Source organism: Octopus sinensis, linkage group LG29, assembly GCF_006345805.1.
Source record: "Octopus sinensis linkage group LG29, ASM634580v1, whole genome shotgun sequence".
Classification (NCBI taxonomy): domain Eukaryota; kingdom Metazoa; phylum Mollusca; class Cephalopoda; order Octopoda; family Octopodidae; genus Octopus; species Octopus sinensis.
Genome location: NC_043025.1, coordinates 10,554,752 through 10,575,805, shown reverse-complemented (window position 1 = coordinate 10,575,805; position 21,054 = coordinate 10,554,752). Strand labels below are relative to the sequence as shown.

At 40.2% G+C, this 21,054-nt stretch overlaps 1 protein-coding gene across 1 annotated transcript in view; it reads left to right on the top strand.

Annotated features, from left to right (window-relative positions):
* Positions 1–1,663: 1,663 nt before the first annotated feature.
* The window catches only part of LOC115226096 (probable RNA-binding protein 19), a 35,964-nt gene continuing 16,573 nt past the window's right edge, over positions 1,664–21,054 (top strand). The window contains exons 1-15 of the mRNA XM_036514884.1: positions 1,664–1,800; positions 4,813–4,995; positions 5,545–5,688; positions 5,992–6,039; positions 8,679–8,895; positions 9,677–9,750; positions 9,897–9,959; positions 10,853–10,931; positions 11,593–11,664; positions 12,060–12,163; positions 14,410–14,448; positions 15,362–15,437; positions 16,854–16,984; positions 18,112–18,169; positions 20,323–20,386. Of these exons, the coding sequence (XP_036370777.1) occupies positions 1,765–1,800; positions 4,813–4,995; positions 5,545–5,688; positions 5,992–6,039; positions 8,679–8,895; positions 9,677–9,750; positions 9,897–9,959; positions 10,853–10,931; positions 11,593–11,664; positions 12,060–12,163; positions 14,410–14,448; positions 15,362–15,437; positions 16,854–16,984; positions 18,112–18,169; positions 20,323–20,386 (1,388 nt within the window). The 5' untranslated portion in view covers positions 1,664–1,764. The remainder of the gene's footprint in view (positions 1,801–4,812; positions 4,996–5,544; positions 5,689–5,991; positions 6,040–8,678; positions 8,896–9,676; positions 9,751–9,896; positions 9,960–10,852; positions 10,932–11,592; positions 11,665–12,059; positions 12,164–14,409; positions 14,449–15,361; positions 15,438–16,853; positions 16,985–18,111; positions 18,170–20,322; positions 20,387–21,054) is intronic.

The window sequence follows — 21,054 nt, the reverse complement described above, 5'->3', positions numbered from 1 at the left end:
GTTTATTTTTAGAATGACATTGTAGGGTAGGTGTGAGAGGCTGGATCTGGCCTTGTTTTGAATTAATCCTGCATTATCTCATGGCTTTGAGATTTCAAAGTTGTGATTGTTTATTTTTAGAATGACATTGTAGGGCAGGTGTGAGAGGCAGGATCTGGCATTGCTTTGAATTAATCATACATTATCTCATGGCTTTGAGATTTCAAAGATGTGATTGTTTATTTTTAGAATGACAATGTAGAGTAGGTGTGAGAGGCAGGATCTGGCATTGCTTTGAATTAATCATGCATTATCTCATAGCTTTGAGATTTCAAAGATGTGATTGTTTATTTTTAGAATGACATTCAAGGGTAGGTGTGAGAGGCAGGATCTGGCATTGTTTTGAATTAATCATGCATTATCTCATAGCTTTGAGATTTCAATGATGTGATTGTTTATTTTTAGAATGACATTGTAGGGTAGGTGTGAGAGGCAGGATCTGGCCTTGTTTTGAATTAATCATGCATTATCTCATGGCTTTGAGATTTCAATGATGCGATTGTTTATTTTTAGAATGACATTGTAGGGTTGGTGTGAGAGGTTGGATCTGGCCTTGTTTTGAATTAATCCTGCATTATCTCATAGCTTTGAGATTTCAATGATGTGATTGTTTATTTTTAGAATGACATTGGAAGGTAGGTGTGAGAGGCTGGATCCGGTCAGTTTTAACATAAAACAGGTTGAATATTTGGACCAGATGCTGTATTAAATGCTAAAGGGTTAAATTTTGGCTCAAGGCCAGATGGACAAAGTCTATTACATCAGCCCCAGTGTTCAACTGGTATCTATTTTATCAACATTATTTACGTTGGACATATAGGTGTCCTCACCTTGTTTGTTGTTACCACAATGGGATCTTTTCAGCTTGAACGGCAGTTTTTAACATAATTTCTAGGTAACTAAAAAATTATAAACTTCACATACTGGTAGAATGTGTTTATAAAACATCTTTTTCTCTTGGCTTTATTGAGAAAATTCTATAGTTTGTAAAATATTTGTTGTTGTTTTTCTTCAATTTCTGCAATTTCAACCAATCAATGACGTCTATTGAGGTAAACAACACTCTGTGCCATATGAATATGTCCCTCGTTCAAGAAACATTGGGTTTATTTACATTTGTGAAGAAAAAACGATACCCTTCCCCACACCCCTAACCTTAAACCTAACCCTAAAACAGATTGAAATGCAATAGATCGATATTAAGGTCATAATTATGGGTGACAATTTCATATGACACCACAAGAAAAAGCTGCCGTTCAAACCGAAAAGATCCCTGTTTTGTTTCGTTTTTTATAATCGTATGAATTCCCGTGTGTAGAACACAAATTTGCAAAAATTGTCTGAAAATTCAAAATAAGTTTGTAAATTTTATATCCTAAAATTTCTAGTCTTTTTGGTTTTTTTTTTTTTTTAATCAGAGATGAAAATATGGACAGTTAGAATTTTTTGCTTAAATTACATACACCAAAATTTAATTTTTTTTTCAGAATTTTATGAATTCTCGTGTGAAGAACACAAATTCGCAAAAACGTTCCAAAAATTCCAAACAATAAATTCTGAGGGGTGCTTAAGCAGAATTCCTGCGGACGAAATTTAAACAAGATCCAGTTTTTACAGTCAACCTATTACAATTCCTAACTTTACATACAACATCCGATATCAGACAAAAACTTCCGCTTTGACATGGACCCTGGCTTTTAATTAATTAACACGTGCGTTATCATCATGTCCCGTTTAATTGTTAAAAACCTCCCGAAAAATGTAAGTTATTTCTAAATTTACTCAAATATAGGACTACAATGTATAATGGTTTGTTCCCTGTAATATTTCTAGTAATTATTGAGTAAAAAATTCGATATTACTGGTGTTTACGGTTTGGGGTTCAAAATCCGTCAGAGTCGGTGTTGATTTTTGTTTTTCCAAGGGGGCATACCTTCAATTTAGTGTCCCATCTACTTTCGTTAGAAGTCTATGACGTCATAAGTGTGTGTGTAACATAGTCTTTTGTTTGCTCGACAGAACTGAACGTCAAACACACTCGTCCACGAGTACTAATAATACTCTTTTACTTGTTTCAGTCATTTTACTGCAGCCATGCTGGAGCACCGCCTTTAGTCGAGCAAATCGACCCCAGGACTTATTCTTTGTAAGCCTAATACTTATTCTATCGGTCTCTTTTGCCGAATCGCTAAGTTACGGGGACGTAAACACACCAGCATCAAGCAATGTTGGGGGTTCAAACACAAACACATAAACATACATATATACGACAGGCTTCTTTTAGTTTCCGTCTACCAAATCCACTCACAAGGCTTTGGTCGGCCCGAGGCTATAGTAGAAGACACTTGCCCAAGGTGCCACGCAGTGGGACTGAACCCGGAAGCATGTGGTTGGTAAGCAAGCTACTTACCACACAGCCTCTCCTGCGTGTATATATATTATATATATATAGGCATATATACGACGGGCTTCTTTCAGTTTCCGTCTCCCAAATCCACTTACAAGGCTTTGGTTGTCCCGAGGCTATAGTAGAAGACACTTGCCGAAGGTGCCACGCAGTGGGACTGAACCCGGAACCATGTGGTTGGTAAGCAAGCTACTTGCCACACAGCCACACCTGCGTATATATATATATATATATGCATATATACCATGGGCTTCTTTCAGTTTCCGTCTACCAAATCCACTCACAAGGCTTTGGTCGGCCCGAGGCTATAGTAGAAGACTCTTGTCCAAGGTGCCACGCAGTGGGACTGAACCCAGAACCATGTGGTTGGTAAGCAAGCTACTTACCACACAGCCACTCCTGCACCTAAATAATTCCCAAATTTATTTCATGCTCTATCATTCACTTGCTCTACTATACTGTTATTGTTTAGTCCTGTGTCTATTCTGATGATCAAAGTTCTTCCAACTTTGATAGTCACGTCTTTTATTCAGACTTAGTGTATCTTGGAGTACATTATCATTGTTGATTAGCCTCTAGTAGACCTATGATCAAAGATGTTCCCGATCTGACCATCATGTCTATTATTCAAATATAGTGTGTGTGTGCATATATATATATATTTATATATTTATTTATATATATATATATATTTATATAAACATATATATATATATATATATATATATATATATATATACTTTATTTAAAGCAGCAGAAAATTCAACAAAACCTGTTACTCTGAGTTTCCCGTTGCTGTTCATCGGACAGTTTTTGCTTTTTTCCACCTTGTTTCACATTTATGTGTTTACTCCGGTATATATATATATATATATATATATATATATATATATACATACATATATGGTTGGTTGGTTGGTTGGCATCCTTTTTGTCTCAGGAGACAATGGAGTTGCGCATAAAATAGTCTAGTCCGGATTTTACATTTCATGTCCTGATACATTTCCTGCTGTGGCTGTGTACTCCTATCCTGGACAAACACTCCCTCTGGCAGGTACTGCAAATGTAGCGAAGACTTCCTGGCTGGTTGTAATGTCATAGTTTCTTGTTGAAGTCTTTTCTTGTCTTTCCATTTCTCCTCTCTCTGTCACTCCTTTGTATTCCCTCTTTTACGGTACATCGCCAATCTCCACGGTTGCTGGCAACTGCTTCCCAATTGCTAATATTGATGTTGCAGGCCTTCATGTCCCTTTTGCAAACATCCTTGTAACGTAAGAACGGTCTTCCCACAGACCTAGTACCCCTAGCAAGCTCTCCGTAGAGTATGTCCTTGGGAATTCTGCCATCTTTCATACGGCTAACATGCCTAAGCCATCTCATACGTCTTTGTGTGAGGAGTGCAAACATGCTTGGTATTCCTGCTTGCCTGAGGACATCTTTGTTGGGGACATGATTCTGCCATTTGATGCGGAGGATTTTCCGGAGACAGCGCAGGTGAAAGATGTTTAGGCGACATATCTATTTATATATATATATATATATATATATTTGAGTAATTGAATGAATTATCTTATTAAGGATAATTCGAAAGATAACCGATACCTGGGTAGCAAATTCACATCAGAAAGAACACGGTTGAAGCTACGTCCCTAGGGCATAGACTACGTGTCTTCGTGCGGAAATTTGTATGTTTATTTTAAAATTATAAGTATATGAAAGAATGGAGTTGAACGACTAGTTAACAAATATCCTTTATTCTCGACATATGTTTCGAAGGCTGCATATTCCTAATTCCGAAGGAATAAGGAGTACATTATGCAGATTTCTCGTCAGGAAAATCAAGGAACTTATGTCGACATCAAAATGCACAAGAAACTTTTAGCTGACCGCTCTCAAGGAGCCCATGGCAATAATGAACCATTATCACCATGGGCTCCTTGAGAGCGGTCAGCTAAAAGTCTTTTGCGCATTTTGATGTCGACATAAGTTCCTTGATTTTCCTGATGAGAAATCTGCATAATGTACTCCTTATTCCTTCGGAATTAGGAATATGCAGCCTTCGAAACATATGTTGAGAATAAAGGATATTTGTTAACTAGTCGTTCAACTCCATTCTTTCATATACTTATAATTTTAATATATATATATATATATATACACACACATGCAACAGGATTCTTTCCGTTTCTGTCTACCGAATCTACTCACATGGCTTTGGTCAGCTCAAGACTATAGTAGAAGACTCTTGCGCAAGGTCCCATGCAGTGGGACTGAACCAGGAGCCATCTGGTTGGGAAGCAAGCTTCTTACCACACAGTCAACTTTACCTTTTTTTAAAAATCATTCCTAACTTCTGTTTATTCCAGATGACCCAGGAGCGTTTACAGGAAATATTCGGGGTCAAAGGTCACATAACCAACTGTAACCTGAAATACACCAAAGATGGCATTTTCCGCAAGTTTGCGTTTATTGGATACCAAAAGGCTGAAGATTGTACAGAAGCCATCAAATATTTCAATAAAACTTTCGTTGATACCTCCAAGATACAGGTAAGGGGAAAATATCAAAAGGTAGTTGAGCTACAGAGGCATTGATTTGGATAAATTAGTGCTGGTAATTGGGCATGGCTGGTTATACATTCAGACATTTAAGCTGTCTTGGTGACAGTATATTTTTGGCACTGGAGTCAAACCATCCAACCCAAGCCATCATGGAAAGCAGACGTTCAGTGGTGATGATGAAGATATATATATATATACATTGCTTATATGTGAAACATGTATATAAATATATATTGTACCTGTATTTCAAAGGGGTCAGTCTTGTCACATTCTGTATCATGTTGAATCTCCCTGAGAACTACATTAAGGGCATATGTATGTGGAGTGCTCAGTGGTCAGTCAGACTCCTGTATTTGTTTATCTTCATCTCCTCTTCATTATGGGTAGCGATGCCTGGGTGTGTGGCTGATGCAGCGAGGCTGGAGAATGTGTCTATGACCATGTTACTTTCCCCTCAGTGGAGTATTGAAAGATGAAGATCTGTTTGCGACAGTGAAAAAGGGCATGTTTATATCTGTAACAACTTCCATTTTCCAGGTAGAGCCTGCTTACGACCTAGGGGATGCAAACAAGCCAAGATCCTGGAGTAAGTACTCTGCAGAAAGTTCCAGTTATATTTACAAGGAAAAGAGCAAACCTAAACTGGATCCTGAAAAAAATGAAATGGACAGCAAAAACAAGGTACTTACATCTGTGTTTGCATGTGTCTGTGCGTATCTCTCTATCTAATTATCTCTCTCTCTCTCCATCTATCTATCTATCTCTGTCTTTCTATCTATCTCTCTACCTATCTATCTCTATCTGTCTTTCTATCTATCTCTATCTGTCTTTCTATCTATCTATCCATCTATCTATCTATCTATCTATCTATCTATCTATCTATCTATCTCTCTACCTATCTATCTATCTATCTTTCTTTACTCTCACACTCTTAGTCTTTCTCTACACTATCTCTCACACTTATTTCTCTTTTTCTCTTCTCAGACCCACAAAAAGAACAAAGATGAAAAAATGAAAGAACTTCTTGGTGATGTGAGTAGAATTTTTATTTTTTTGTCATTGCCATTTGTATTTATGCTGGTGGCACGTAAAAAGTACCCTCTACACTCGCGGAGTGGTTGGCGTTAGGAAGGGCATCCACCTGTAGAAGCACTGCCAGATCAGACTGGAGCCTGGTGCAGCCTCCTGGTTTCCCAGACCCTGATTGAACCGTCCAACCCGTGCTAGCACGGAAAACGGACGTTAAACGATGATGATGAGGAGGAGGTAGTAAGGTAAAAAGTACCCTCTACACTCGCGGAGTGGTTGGCGTTAGGAAGGGCATCCAGCCGTAGATACACTGCCAGATCAGACTGAAGCCTGGTGCAGCCTCCTGGCTTCCCAGATCCCCGGTCGAACCATCCAACCTGTGCTAGCATGGAAAACGGACGTTAAATGATGATATGTGGTGTGCAAGAGAGATGACTGCACTGGTATGGCCATATGATGCATATGGATGGAGACAGCTGTGTAAAGAAGTGCCAATCTCTAACTGTGGAGGAAACCTGTGGTAGAGGTAGACCCAGGACAAGGTGGCGAAACATGATCTTTGAATATTGGGCCTCACAGAGGTGATGGCAAAAGACCGAGACCTTTGGCGATAATGCCGTGATTGAGAAGACTCATCAAGTCAAGTGCAATCATAGTCGTAGCTGATGCTGGTGCCACATAACAGTCATCTTTGCCAGTGGCACGTAAAGAGCACACATTACACTCTTGGAGTAGCTTGGTGTTAGGAAACGAGATCCAGCCATAGAAACCATGCCAAATCATACTGGAACTTGGTGTTCCAGTCAAGCCATCCAACCCATACCAGCTCGATAAGCAGAAGCTAAATGATGATAACGATGATGGTTTATTTCTGATATACACAGTAGAGGCAATACTAAATTAAAATAGCAATCCATATACTATACTGAATGTATAAATGTATATACACTGTCGATAAAATTAAGTACCAGTTATGCACTGGGGTCGATGTAATCGACTTAATACCTATGTCTGTCCTTGTTTGTCCACTCTATGTTTAGCCCCTTGTGGGTAGTAAAGAAATAGGAATTTTGAACCCAACCCTTTATTTGACTAATGGGGTAGTAGTAGTAGTAGTAGTAGTAGTGGGCAGCAATAGTGCAGCCAATACATTTAAGTTTTTTGGTCCTTTTCAATGACTGAAACTTTGGCTAGACATATATTGACACAAGAATTCATCTCTTCTGTTACTTATTCTGTTTTTAACACAGCTTAACCATTAAGCAAAATAAGCACATACTTACAGCATCGAGGGAAGAGTGTGGGGTGGGGTACCAAAGAAATGGTAAATGGTTTACAATAAAAAGAAATCACTTTTTACCCTTCAGTATTCAGATTACTCTGCCAAATGTAAAGCTTATTTATTCACCTTATTTTGAATTTATTCTGCATTCTCTTGTAGCCTTGAGATTTCAACGATGCGATTATTTATTTTTGGAGTGACACTTTAGGGTAGGTATAAAAAGCTGGATCTAGCCAGTTTGACCATAAAACAGATAGAATATTTTATCTGAATATGGCTGGCTTAAATGCTAATGAGTTAAACTTGCTAAAATAATGATAGTGTGGAGGCACATGGCCTAGTCGTTAGAGCAGCGGACTCGCAGTCGAGGGATCGCGGGTTCGAATCTCAGACTGGGTGATGTGTGTTTATGAGTGAAAACACCTAAGCTCCATGCGGCTCTGGCAGAAGGTAACGGTGAACTTCTGCTGACTCTTTCGCCACAACTTTCTCTCACTCTTTCCTCCTGCATCTTGCAGCTCACCTGTGACGGACTGGCGTCCCGTCCAGGTGGGGAACCTATACGCCAAGAAACCGGGAAACCAACCTTTATGAGCCTGGCATGGCTCAAGAAGGAACATTGTGGAAGCACATGGCCTAGTGGTTAGAGCAGTGGACTCGCGGTCGAGGGATCGCGGGTTTGAATCTCAGACCGGGCGATGTTTGTGTTTATGAGTGAAAACACCTAAGCTCCATGCGGCTCCAGCAGAAGGTAATGGTGAACTTCTGATGACTCTTTCGCCACAACTTTCTCTCACTCTTTCCTCCTGCATCTTGCAGCTCACTTGCGACGGACCGGCGTACCGTCCAGGTGGGGAACCTATATGCCAAGAAACCGGGAAACCAGCCTTTATGAGCCTGGCATGGCTCAAGAAGGAACATTGTGGAGGCACATGGCCTAGTGGTTAGAGCAGTGGACTCGCGGTCGAGGGATCGCAGGTTCGAATCTCAGACCGGGCGATGTGTGTGTTTATGAGCGGAAACACCTAAGCTCCACGCAGCTCTGGCAGAAGGTAACGGTGAACTTCTGCTGACTCTTTCGCCACAACTTTCTCTCACACTTTCCTCCTGCATCTTGCAGCTCACCTGCGACGGACCGGCGTCCCGTCCAGGTGGGAAACCTATACGCCAAGAAACCAGGAAACTGGCCCTGATAAGCCAGGCATGGCTCGAGAAGGTAGAAACAACAACAAAATAATGATAGTGGTGTTGATGTTTGTGATGATGGTGATGATGATGATGTTGGTAAACCAGACAAGAGATTATGTCTGTCATTAATTATTTAGTCATTTACCATTTTTGTTCTTTCTCTTTTATTCAGCTTTATGAGAATTCTGAGTTTTTGGAATTCCTGGAAGCACACAAGTTGTCTGGAAAAGGGGCCAAGAATATGTGGAGCAACGACACAATAGAATTCCTTAAGAAGTCGTTCGATTCACAGAACAAGAACAAAGGAACAGCTGAAGCATCTGAGGTTGTCTTTGATGATTCCGGAAATGAATCTGCAGATGATGAATACGAAACCATGGCTAAAAATAGTAAGCCTCTACTATGTCTTCCTTTCATCTTTCATGTCTGGAAACAAATCACTTTTCCCAGTTTTTTTCTTCTATATAAGCACAGGCATGGCATGGCACTTTGAGCATCTCTCTTCTACTATCGTCTCAGGTTAACAAAGGAATTGTATGTGGACATGGTTGAAAGAAAGTGAAGAGGCTTGTAGTGTGTATGTGTATCTCTCTCTCTCTCTCTATATATATATATATATAAATATATATATTAATATAAATAATACATAAATAAGGCGCAGGATTGGCTGTGTGGTAAGTAGCTTGCTAACCAACCACATGGTTCTGGGCAAGTGTCTTCTGCTATAGCCCCAGGCCGACCAATGCCTTGTGAGTGGATTTGGTAGACGGAAACTGAAAGAAGCCCGTCGTATATATGTATGTATGTATATATATATGTGTGTGTATGTGTTTGTGTGTCTATGTTTGTCCCCCTAGCATTGCTTGACAACCGATGCTGGTGTGTTTACGTCCCCGTCACTTAGCGGTTCAGCAAAAGAGACCGATAGAATAAGTACTGGGCTTACAAAGAATAAGTCGTGATGGTGGTGGTGATGAAGAAGAAGAAACTAGCTTAATGAAAAAATTATTTTACTAAATCCTGCCAAATCAGGATTATTTTAAAAATTAATTAACACACATAATTAATATCTCATTAGAACTTTAATCACAAAAGTTTTAATAATTAAAACTATATTAAAATATAATTTTATCATATGAATCGTATTTTATTTTTTCGTGATTATTCCAGCCAGTGGTGGCCATCCGGTAGAAAAGACGACACCAAGAGATCCCCTTGAGAATAAAATGACCGAAGATCCTAAGGTGATGTTGTTATTATTATTATCTAATGTTGTTGTTTAGCCCCTTATTTGCCCTGATTCAAAAGATCTATGATCATAAGGCCCACGACACATTTTAACGCCCATAATCATTTGAGTTTTCTTTTTTTTATTTTTATTATTCCACAGCCTGAAACTCAACCAATAAGATACTCCGTTCGATTGAAGGGCCTCACTGGTCGATATCACTCTGTAAGTATGCATTAGTCTTTTTGTAATGATATTGGGCTGTTTTTGCGGGGTTCTTCACAGGGACAGCAGAGTGGCTGCCAAAAGAGTAAAGGAGTGACTGGACATTCCATGTAGCATCATGAATTTTGTCACATTAGATGATTTCTCAAATGGTCATGTGGGTTGCACTGATCCTTTCCAATGTTGGGTAGCCTGGTTTCTTCTGGTCAGTGTTGTAACAAATTGAGGGTTCTTCTGGGCTGGTTGTTGATTCTCCACAGAATCATCAGATGAGTCTGTGTATACACAAATACTCTTTACTCTTTTACTTGTTTAAGTCATTTGACTGCGGCCATGCTGGATAACCGCCTTTAGTCGATCAAATCGACCCCGGGACTTGTTCTTTGTAAGCACAGTACTTATTCTATCGGTCTCTTTTGCCGAACCGCTAAGTGACGGGGACGTAAACACACCAGCATCGGTTGTCAAGCAATGCTAGGGGGACAAACACAGACACAAACACATACACACATATATATATACATATATACGACAGGCTTCTTTCAGTTTCCGTCTACCAAATCCACTCACAAGGCATTGGTCGGCCCAGGGCTATAGCAGAAGACACTTGCCCAAGATGCCACGCAGTGGGACTGAACCCGGAACCATGTGGTTGGTTAGCAAGCTACTTACCACACAGCCACTCCTGCGCCTATATATACATTCTGCAAAGACTATTTTCCTAGATGTCTGCAGAGAACGCATGGAGATGAGGAGATGAACCAGATATAGTTTGGCAAATGTATCCTCCTGTTTTAGTCTTTTTTTCGGTGGTGGGCAGGGGACATTTACACATTTTGTCAATCTCAGAGTACTGCTAAAGAATATATATATTTTTTTTTTTGAAATTTCAGGACACTATAAAGGAGTTCTTCTACCCCATCAAAGTGAAACAAGTCCACATACCCCGTGGTCTCAATCACAGACAGTTTGGTGAGTAAACAATTTGGGATAAACCAGTTTATGTTGGTGGTGTTGTTCAGGGTCGGGAAGGTGGCATGGGTGAGGTTGATGGTGGTAATGTTGGTGATGATGAAGGTGGTGGTGGTGGTAGTGGTGTTGTAGAATAAGAAGCAGCAGTAGCATTGGTTACAGTGGCTAAGTGATCAAGAAGTTTGCTTTGCAACCACAAGTTCCCAGGTTCAGTTCCACTGTGCATCTTAATGTGTCCTTTACAGTAAGCCCCAAAGCAATAAAATCTCGTCAGTGAAACCAAACTGTTTGAGTGGATTATAGTTGTAATTCAAAAAGCACAGCTTTGTCACTCCCCGAGTCATGCTAATCCTCTCTAAGTGTTTCTGTGGAATACTCAGCCAGGTTAACCATAAATTTCAAGAAGCAAGTTATTGAGTATTTTGGTTGCAAAATTGAATATTAGTCACTGAAATCTAAAGAGTGTCTCCCTCTATACTTTGTATAATCATCCTTTCTACTATAGGTATGGGGCCTGAAATTTTGCGGGAGGGGGTTTAGTTGTGTGGTACTTATTTCATTGACTCTGAAAGGATGAAAGGCAAAGTCGACCTCAGTGAACTTTGCACTTTAAAGGAAGCAGGGGGTCAAATGAAATAAAATCTGTGTCTGTCTCTTTCAGGTATTGTGTTTGCCGAATTCTTTAATCCTGAAGATGTAAAAATGGCCATGGAGAAACAAGGGAAGTTTATCAGTGAGTTGAACCCTTCACTTTGCCAGTCACTATTCTGTTATCTTGCTTTTATTATCATCTCATACCATTCTCTTTCCCCTCTCTCTCTTTCTCTCCCTGTCTCACTCTTTTTCTCCACCTCTCTCTCTCTCTATATATATATATATATATATGTATGTATATATATATTATATATATATATGTATGTATATATATATTATATATATATATATATGTATGTATATATATATTATATATATATATATGTATGTATATATATGTGGTTGGTAAGCAAGCTACTTACCACACAGCCACTCCTGCGCCTATAATCAATATATATAATCAATAATTATATTTGAAGAATCTATCTTGGTAGCTTGTCTCTAAAATTTTTTTGTTGCCAACTTCCCATCAAGATGGTGCCAAGATCACATTGAAGGAAACTGTAACCGGTGGTGATGATGATGATGACGATGGTGGTGGTGGACATTCATACAAGAAGACTGCTGCTGAACTAAAAGTAAGTTTTAAAATTTCTCACCAGTTTTGGTTCTTAGTATCTTGGTCAGTGTTTTTCTCCTTTCTTAGTCGATAAAAGGCAAAGTTGACTTTGGAGGAATTTGAACTCAGAACATATTCTGAGTTCAAATTCCTCCAAAGTCGACTTCACCTTTCATCCATTCGGGGTTAATGAATTTAGTACCAGTAAAACACTGGGGTCGTTGTAATCGACTAGTTCCCTCCTCCAAGATTTCAAGGCCTTATGCCTTCACTACAAAGAATTATTATTACCTCTGCCTTCGCTAAGGCGGAGATATAGTTTCCACTTATGTTTCTTTGTTTGTCCATGGACAAGATATCTCAGGAAGGCCGCAAGCTGGCAGAATCGTTAGCACGTCGGGCGAAATGCTTAGCGGTATTTAGTCTGCCGTTACGTTCTGAGTTCAAATTCCGCCGAGGTCGACTTTACCTTTCATCCTTTCGGGGTCGATAAATTAAGTACCAGTTATGCACTGGGGTCGATATAATCAACTTAATCCGTTTGTCTGTCCTCTCTGTGTTTAGCCCCTTGTGGGTAGTAAAGAAATAGGTATTCCATCTGCCGTTACGTTCTGAGTTCAAATTCCGCCGAGGTCGACTTTGCCTTTCATCCTTTCAGGGTCGATTAAATAAGTACCAGTTATGCACTGGGGTCGATGTAATCGACTTAATCCGTTTGTCTGTCCTTGTTTGTCCTCTCTGTGTTTAGCCCCTTGTGGGTAGTAAAGAAATAAGTATTTCGTCTGCCGCTACGTTCTGAGTTCAGATTCCGCTGAGGTCAACTTTACCTTTCATCCTTTCGGGGTCGATTAAATAAGTACCAGTTACGCACTGGGGTCGATATAATCGACTTAATCCATTTGTCTGTCTTTGTTTGTCCTCTCTGTGTTTAGCCCCTTGTGGGTAGTAAAAAAATTGGTATTCCATCTGCCTTTACGTTCTGAGTTCAAATTCCGCCGAGGTCGACTTTGCCTTTCATCCTTTCGGGGTCGATTAAATAAGTACCAGTTATGCACTGGGGTCGATGTAATCTACTTAATCCGTTTGTCTGTCCTTGTTTGTCCTCTCTGTGTTTAGCCCCTTGTGGGCAGTAAAGAAATAGATATCTCAGGAACTGCTGGATGGATTTGGATGACACTTTGGCTTCATGTCTGGCTCAAATTGATTAGATTTGGGGATCGCTCCAGTACTGGACAATGTTTCTGGATTATTTTTCCAGTTTTTTAACTTAATTTTTGAGAATGGTCGGGTTCATTCTTAGTATTTTCATTTGTGAGAGCAGTCCAGTTTTATTTCAGATATTCTCATTTTAAAAATCATCTCTGGCTAATCATTGAGAGGACATTGGTGTTGCCTTGATGGAGGTTTGCACTCTCTGAGTGCTCTTGTCATTATCATTAAGGTGACAAACTGGCAGAGTTGTTAGCATTTCAGGCAAAATGCTTAGCATTTCATCCATCTTCACATTTATTGTGTCATGTTTAATGCCCCATTTTTGTGTCATGGAATTTCATCACACACAACATGGACCAAATTTCTTCTTAAGAAAAAATAAATATTCATATAAATTAAACATTATATCATGAATAGCGATAGCGAAACTGGTCGATATATAAAAAATTATATTAAGACCATGTAAGTGTGCGTATTTTCCTTTTTTAATTTCTTATATACATTACAAGTCACCACGTGGGGACAACCGAAATTCCTCTTTTCTGTTACTACTACTATATATATATTTAATAAACCATGTATTATGTTCCATTTGATAAACTATTCATTATGTGTTGTGGCCAGTAGACCATCTAGTGTGTGTCATGTTTGATGTACCTTCTATTATAGATGTTATGGTGTGTATGTATTACATATCATGCTTAATGTATTACGTATTGTATATCTTGTTTGATGTACTGTGTATTAATTGTCAATGTGTATTTGATTTTCTGTGTAATATTTCTTGTGATGTGTTATGAATTACATGTCATGCTTAAAGCACCATGTTTGATATGCCATGCATTATAAATCATGTTTGATGTACCATGTCTGGTGAACCATGTCTGGGGAACCATGTTTTGTGTTACATGTATAATGTGTCACGTTTGATGTGCCTGGTATTTTGTTGTACCATGTCTGATGCGCCATAGCTTTATGCTTCATCTATGTCTGATATATCATCTGTTGCATGTTTGATGTACCATCTCTGATGAATTACATCTATCTTGACAGATTGTACCTGAAGATGAGGAAGAGGAAGAACTGAGTGAAGTAAGTACAACAATTCAATATTGATTGTGTCTGTCGGTGACTGGCATCCGTTGCTAGTGGAGCGCTAAGAGTACCATACAAGTGAGATCGTTGCCAGAGCAACAAGCTTGCCTTCATGCCGATGGCACGTTAAGCACACCATTCAAGCGTGATCGTTACCTGCGTCACCTTACTAGCACTTGTGCTGGTGGCATGTGTAATATTTGAGCAAGGTTGTCGCCAGTGCTACTGGACTGGCTCCTGTGCAGGTGGCACGTAGAAAGCACCATTTGGGTGTGGCCGTTGCCAGTACCACCAAACTGGCCCTCGTGCCGGTGGCACGTAAAAGAACCCACTACGCTCTCGGAGTGGTTGGCGTTAGGAAGGGCATCCAGCTGTAGAAACTCTGCCAGATCGGATTGGAGTCTGGTTCGCCAGACCTCAGTCAAATCGTCCAACCCATGCTAGCATGGAAAGCGGACATTAAACGATGATGATGATAATATATATATATATATATATATAATTGCAGCGTGGAAGGTGTTTATAACCCACTTAAGAAACACACAAAATCCGTTAGATTCACTTCTACATTTAAATTCAGTTTGTCAAAATATTTTCGTCGCTTTGAGACCACGACCTGGTGGTGGTGGCGGCGGTGGTGGTGAAGAGGAAGACAAATACTGGTTGTCAAGCAGTGATAGTGGAGGACAAACAAAGACACACGCACAAATATTTATGATGAGCTTCTTCCAGTTTCCGTCTACCAAATCCACTCACAAGGCTTTGGTTAGCCTGAGGCTATAGTAGATGATACTTGCCTGAGGTATCATACAGTGGAACTGAACTCAGAACCAAGTGGTTGGAAAACAAGCTTCTTACCACACTGCCGTGGTTGCACCTATAATATGTATGTATGTATTTCTATTTTCAGTCTGGAAGGCTGTTTGTTCGGAACTTACCTTACACCTGTACAGAAGAAGATTTAGAAAAGCATTTCAGCAAATATGGTATGTTTATTTTTGAACTTTGCTTCTTAATTTTATTGTTAATAGTGGCTCCTTAATGGTTTGCTGGCCACCTCTAACAGAATGCAGGGCATGGTACAAATAGGGCGCTTTCTGGGATAGTCACATGATTCTATGAATCCATATATTGCACTACAATTTTTATATATATTGTCTCAGAGAGGAACACTGGAAACCTTTGTATCAAGAAGCTATATTAATCCACCACTTCAACCCCAAAAATTAACAGTTGATTGGAGTGGGACAATGGTTCCTATGAAAATGTAACTGTAACTATAACCAACATCACAACATACATCACCAACACCATCTTCCACTGCCACCAAGTGAAAATGCATCACAACAACCAACAATTGGAGAGTTGCTGCTACTACTGCTAAACCAAATGCCAAGCAGTTTAAGTAAAATCAGTATAATTAGACATTTCTTGGACAGCTTCCTTCTGAGGTTGAGCCTTTGCACCGGAAATGTAAAGGTTTTTGTGAAACTTTCTGCATTCTCCTTTTCTTTTTCTACTACAATGCTTCAAATGAACTACAACACTCTTATATATCATATTTTAATGTGTATAAGGAACCCTTTTTCGTCAAAAATTAGGTTAAAAAATCATGGGAGTTTCTTAGACATGGGTTGTATTATAATCCCTTACAAAACCTCTTTCCAAATTTTAAGCCCCTAAAATTAGGGGATTCCTTATACACAGAATACTGTATCATCGTCATTATCATTGTTGTTTAACATCCGTGTTCCATGCTGGCATGGGTTGGACGGTTTGACTTAGGATTGGTGAGCCAGAAGGCTGCACCAGGCACCAATCTGATCTGGCAAAGTTTCTACAGCTGGCTGCCCTTCCTAACACCAACCACTCCGAGACTATGTATATGTGTATATATATATATACATACATATATGTGTGTGTGTGTGTATCTTTATTTGTGTATTATGGTTACCATTGGTTTCATGTTAAGAAAAATATCTTAATATCTTAACAATTTTATCCACCAGTTCAGTGTTGAGCACTCATTCTCATCGTTTGACAGTTACACATACATGCACACGTATGAATGTGTGTGTTTGTTTATATATATATATATATATATATATATATATATATATATATATGTATATATACACACACACACACGTATGTATGTGTATATGTGTGTATATATATATATATATATATTATGGGCTTTTACTCTGTGTCTGTCTACCAGATTCACTCATAAGGCATTGGTAAGCCCAGGAGTATAGTAGAAATTACTGCCTAAGGTGCTGTGCAGTGAAACTGAACCCTAGATCACATGGTTGTAAAGCAAGCTTCTGAACCACACAGCCATGCCTATGTATATGTTTGTATCTTTTTCTCACCTGTCCATACTCTTATTAATTTTCCAGGTGCGTTGGTTGAAGTTTATATCCCTCTGGACACCGCGACCAATAAAATGAAAGGCTTTGCATTCATCACTTACATGATACCTGAAAATGCAGTGAGGGCATTGACTGAGATGGATGGTACATCGTTTCAGGTAAGCAGGGAGCTTATGAAATGGCGTGGCATGGATTGGAGAGGGAGGGGGAATGGCGTGTGGTTTCCAATTTTTTTTATAGATCCCTTAAGTATTATCTGTGAAGGCCCATGGCTCAGTGGTTACTTGACTTGACTTGACAGCATTCACCCGGGGTGGGTTGAGCTTGCTTCATTCATCCTCAATGCTGCATCTCTCACAAACGCTGACCAGGCCTGGCGATTTGAGGCTAACAACCGTGTGATCTCCAATCACTCCTTATTCCAGCGGTGAACACCGTAGATATGGGGGCCTAGGTTGGGCTCCAGATCAGCCAGGTTTTTCGTTGTCCACTACATCGCTCAGTGGTTAGAGCATGGGGCTTGCAATCATGAGGTAGTGATTTCGATTCCCAGACCAGACTGTGTGTTGTGTTCTTTATTTCAAGGCACTTTATTTCACGTTGCTCCAATTTGCTCCAATTTACTCCAATTTGCTCCAATTTACTCAGCTGTAGAAATGAGTTGCAACATCACTGGTGCCAAGATGTATCCGCCTTTCCCTTAGGTCACATCAGTGGTGTAGAAAGAGGAGGCTGGTATGCATGGCAGCTGCTGATCTTCCATAAACAACCTTGACTGGATTTGTGCCTCAGAGGGGAACTCTGTAGCTTCTTATCACACAGCCATGCCTGCACCTTATTTAAATTAATTGCAGACAGAAAGCAATATGGAGTGTGTCTGATCTTTAATAGTTGAAGTTGCAATAGATGTGTGGTTACATACCATGCATTTACCTGGAGGCACATGGCCTAGTGGTTAGTGCAGCGGACTCGCAGTCAAGGGATCGCGGGTTCAAATCTCAGACTGGGCGATGTGTGTGTTTATGAGCGAAAACACCTAAGCTCCACGCGGCTCCGGCAGAAGGTAATGGCGAACTTCTGACTCTTTCGCCACAACTTTCTCTCACTCTTTCCTCCTGCATCTTGCAGCTCACCTGCGATGGACCGGCGTCCTGTCCAGGTGGGGAACCTACATGCCAAGGAAATCGGGAAACCGGCCCTTATGAGCCAGGCATGGCTCGAGAAGGAACAAACATGCATTTGCCTGCCTTTTTTATTTATTTTTATTTTTTGTTTTTCTTTGTAGGGAAGACTTTTGCACATAATCCCCAGCAGAATCAAGAAAGATCTGGAAGATAATACAGGTAGAGCATAATTTATTTTGTTTCTTAGTGAAATATGGACTGTGGCTACTGATGAGATGCAAAGGCTTGGAAGAAATGAAGCCAGTATGCTTTGCTGGATGTGCAATGTCAGCGTGTGTGTGTACGACAGAGTAAGCATCTTGAGAGAAAAATTGGGCATAAGAGGCATCAGATATACTGTGCAAGAAGGATGGCTGCACTGGTATGGATGAGGGCAAGTGCATAAAGAAATGCCAATCTCTAACTGTGGAAGGAACTTGTGGAAAAGGAAGACATGGAACGAGGTGGTAAGATATGATCTTTGGATGTTGTGTGTTTCAAAAGTGACCAAGACTTCTGGTGATTTGCTGTGCTTGAGAAGACATATCAAACTTTGTGGAATTGTAGTCGTGGCCAGAGATGTTGACACATGAAACGCACCCATGCCAGCGATACATAGAAGGTACCCAACATACTCTGTAAAGTGATTGGCATTAGGAAGGGCATCCAGTTATAGAAGCCAAGCGAAATAGACTGGAGCCTGGCATAGCGGTTCAGCTGACCAGTTCCAATCAAACCATCTTATCCCTGCCAACATGGAAAATGGACACTAATGACAATGATGATGATGATGTCATTAGTGTTGCTTTTAATGTCTCTTTCTATTTTTCTACAAAAGCATATCTAGGCTTACCGATCTTTGAAAATAAGGCACAGGTGTGACTGTGTGGGTAAGACAGAAGGTTGCTTCCCAACCACATGGTTCTGGGTTCAGTCCCACTGTGTGGCATCTTGGTCAAATTTCTTCTACTATACCCTCCGGCTGACCAAAGCCTTGTGAATGGATTTGATAGACGGAAACTGAAAGAAGCATGTCTTATATATATATATATATATATATATGTGTGTGTGTGTGTGTGTGTGTGTGCAGGCATAGCTGTGTGTTAAGATTATGAAGCTTGCTTGCCAACCACATGGTTCTGGGTTCAGTCCCACTGCGTGGCATCTTGGGCAAGTGTCTTCTGCTATAACCTCAGCTGACCAAAGCCTTGTGAGTGGATTTCTTAGAAATTGAAAGAAGCCTGTCATATGTATATATATATATATATATATATATATATATATATATATATATATGTGTGTGTGGAGGCGCAATGGCCCAGTGGTTAGGGCAGCGGACTCATGGTCGTAGGATTGCGGTTTCAATTCCCAGACCGGGCGTTGTGAGTGTTTATTGAGCGAAAACACCTAAAGCTCCACGAGGCTCCGGCAGGGGGTGGTGGCGATCCCTGCTGTACTCTTTCGCCACAACTTTCTCTCACTCTTTCTTCTGTTGGCCTGCTCGCCTAGCCAGCGGGGTGGCGTCGTTTGAAGGCCAAAACAATGCGATCGCGTTGTGACCAGCGATGTGTAGCAACATCTGATAGCCTGGTCGGTCACGGTGATATATATATATATATATATATATATATATAATATATATATATATATATATATATGTGTGTGGAGGCGCAATGGCCCAGTGGTTAGGGCAGCGGACTCATGGTCGTAGGATTGCGGTTTCAATTCCCAGACGGGCGTTGTGAGTGTTTATTGAGCGAAAACACCTAAAGCTCCACGAGGCTCCGGCAGGGGGTGGTGGCGATCCCTGCTGTACTCTTTCGCCACAACTTTCTCTCACTCTTTCTTCTGTTGGCCTGCTCGCCTAGCCAGCGGGGTGGCGTCGTTTGAAGGCCAAAACAATGCGATCGCGTTGTGACCAGCGATGTGTAGCAACATCTGATAGCCTGGTCGGTCACGGTGATATATATATATATATATATATATATATATATTATATATATATATATATATATATATGTGTGTGTGTGTGTGTTTGTTTGTTCTCTTCCACTCCTTGACAACTGGTGTTGGTATGTTTACATCACTGTAACTTAGCGTTTTGGCAAAAAAGAGTCTGATAGAGTAAATACCAGGCTTTAAAATAAGAAGGGTCTGGGGTCAATTCAATATACTAAACATTTTTCAAGGTGGTGCTTCAGCATGGCCACAGCCTAATGACTGAAACAAGTAAAAGATAAAAGGGTCATGCCAATGGTGTTGTTTCTTCCCAGTTTGTTTCTGTCTCTCACCCACTCATCCTTATTTTCTTTACCATCGGTTAATTATTCCAGGACATTCCAAAGACTCAGCTTTCAAGACAAAATCTTTACAGAAGAAAAAATCTCAAGCACAGAGGTGAGTTTATCATCATCATCGTTTTTTAGTGTTTAAACCAGCCATACCAGGCCAAAATTGTCTTCCTGTTTTATGCTCAAACCAGCCAGCTCTGACCTCTCACACCTACCCTACAAAGTCATTCTAAAAGTAAACAGGGTCCTCATCAAAATCTCAGAGTTACAAGATGCTGTACAATTAATTTAAAACAATGTGATTAAACAGGCTTTACATTTGACAGAGTAATCTAAATGCTAAAGGGTTAATGTCCATTTTCCATGCCGGCATAGGTTGGACGGTTTGACTGAGGACTGTCAAGCCAGTAGGCTGCACTAGGCTCCAATCTGATCTGGCAAGGTTTCTACAGCAGGATGCCCTTCCTAACGCCAACCATTCTGAGAGTGTAGTGGGTAGCTTTTTACATGCTACTGGCATGGGGACCAGTCAAGCAGCACTGGCATCAACCACATTTGGATGGTGCTTTTTACATGTCACCAGTATGGGGAGCCAGTCAGGTGGCACTGGCATTGACTCACGCTTGAATGGTGCTTATTACATAACTTTTTTTTTTTTTTATTACCCACAAGGGGCTAAACATAGAAGGGACAAACAAGGACAGACATAGGTATTAAGTCGATTACATCGACTCCAGTGCGTAACTGGTACTTAATTTATCGACCCCGAAAAGA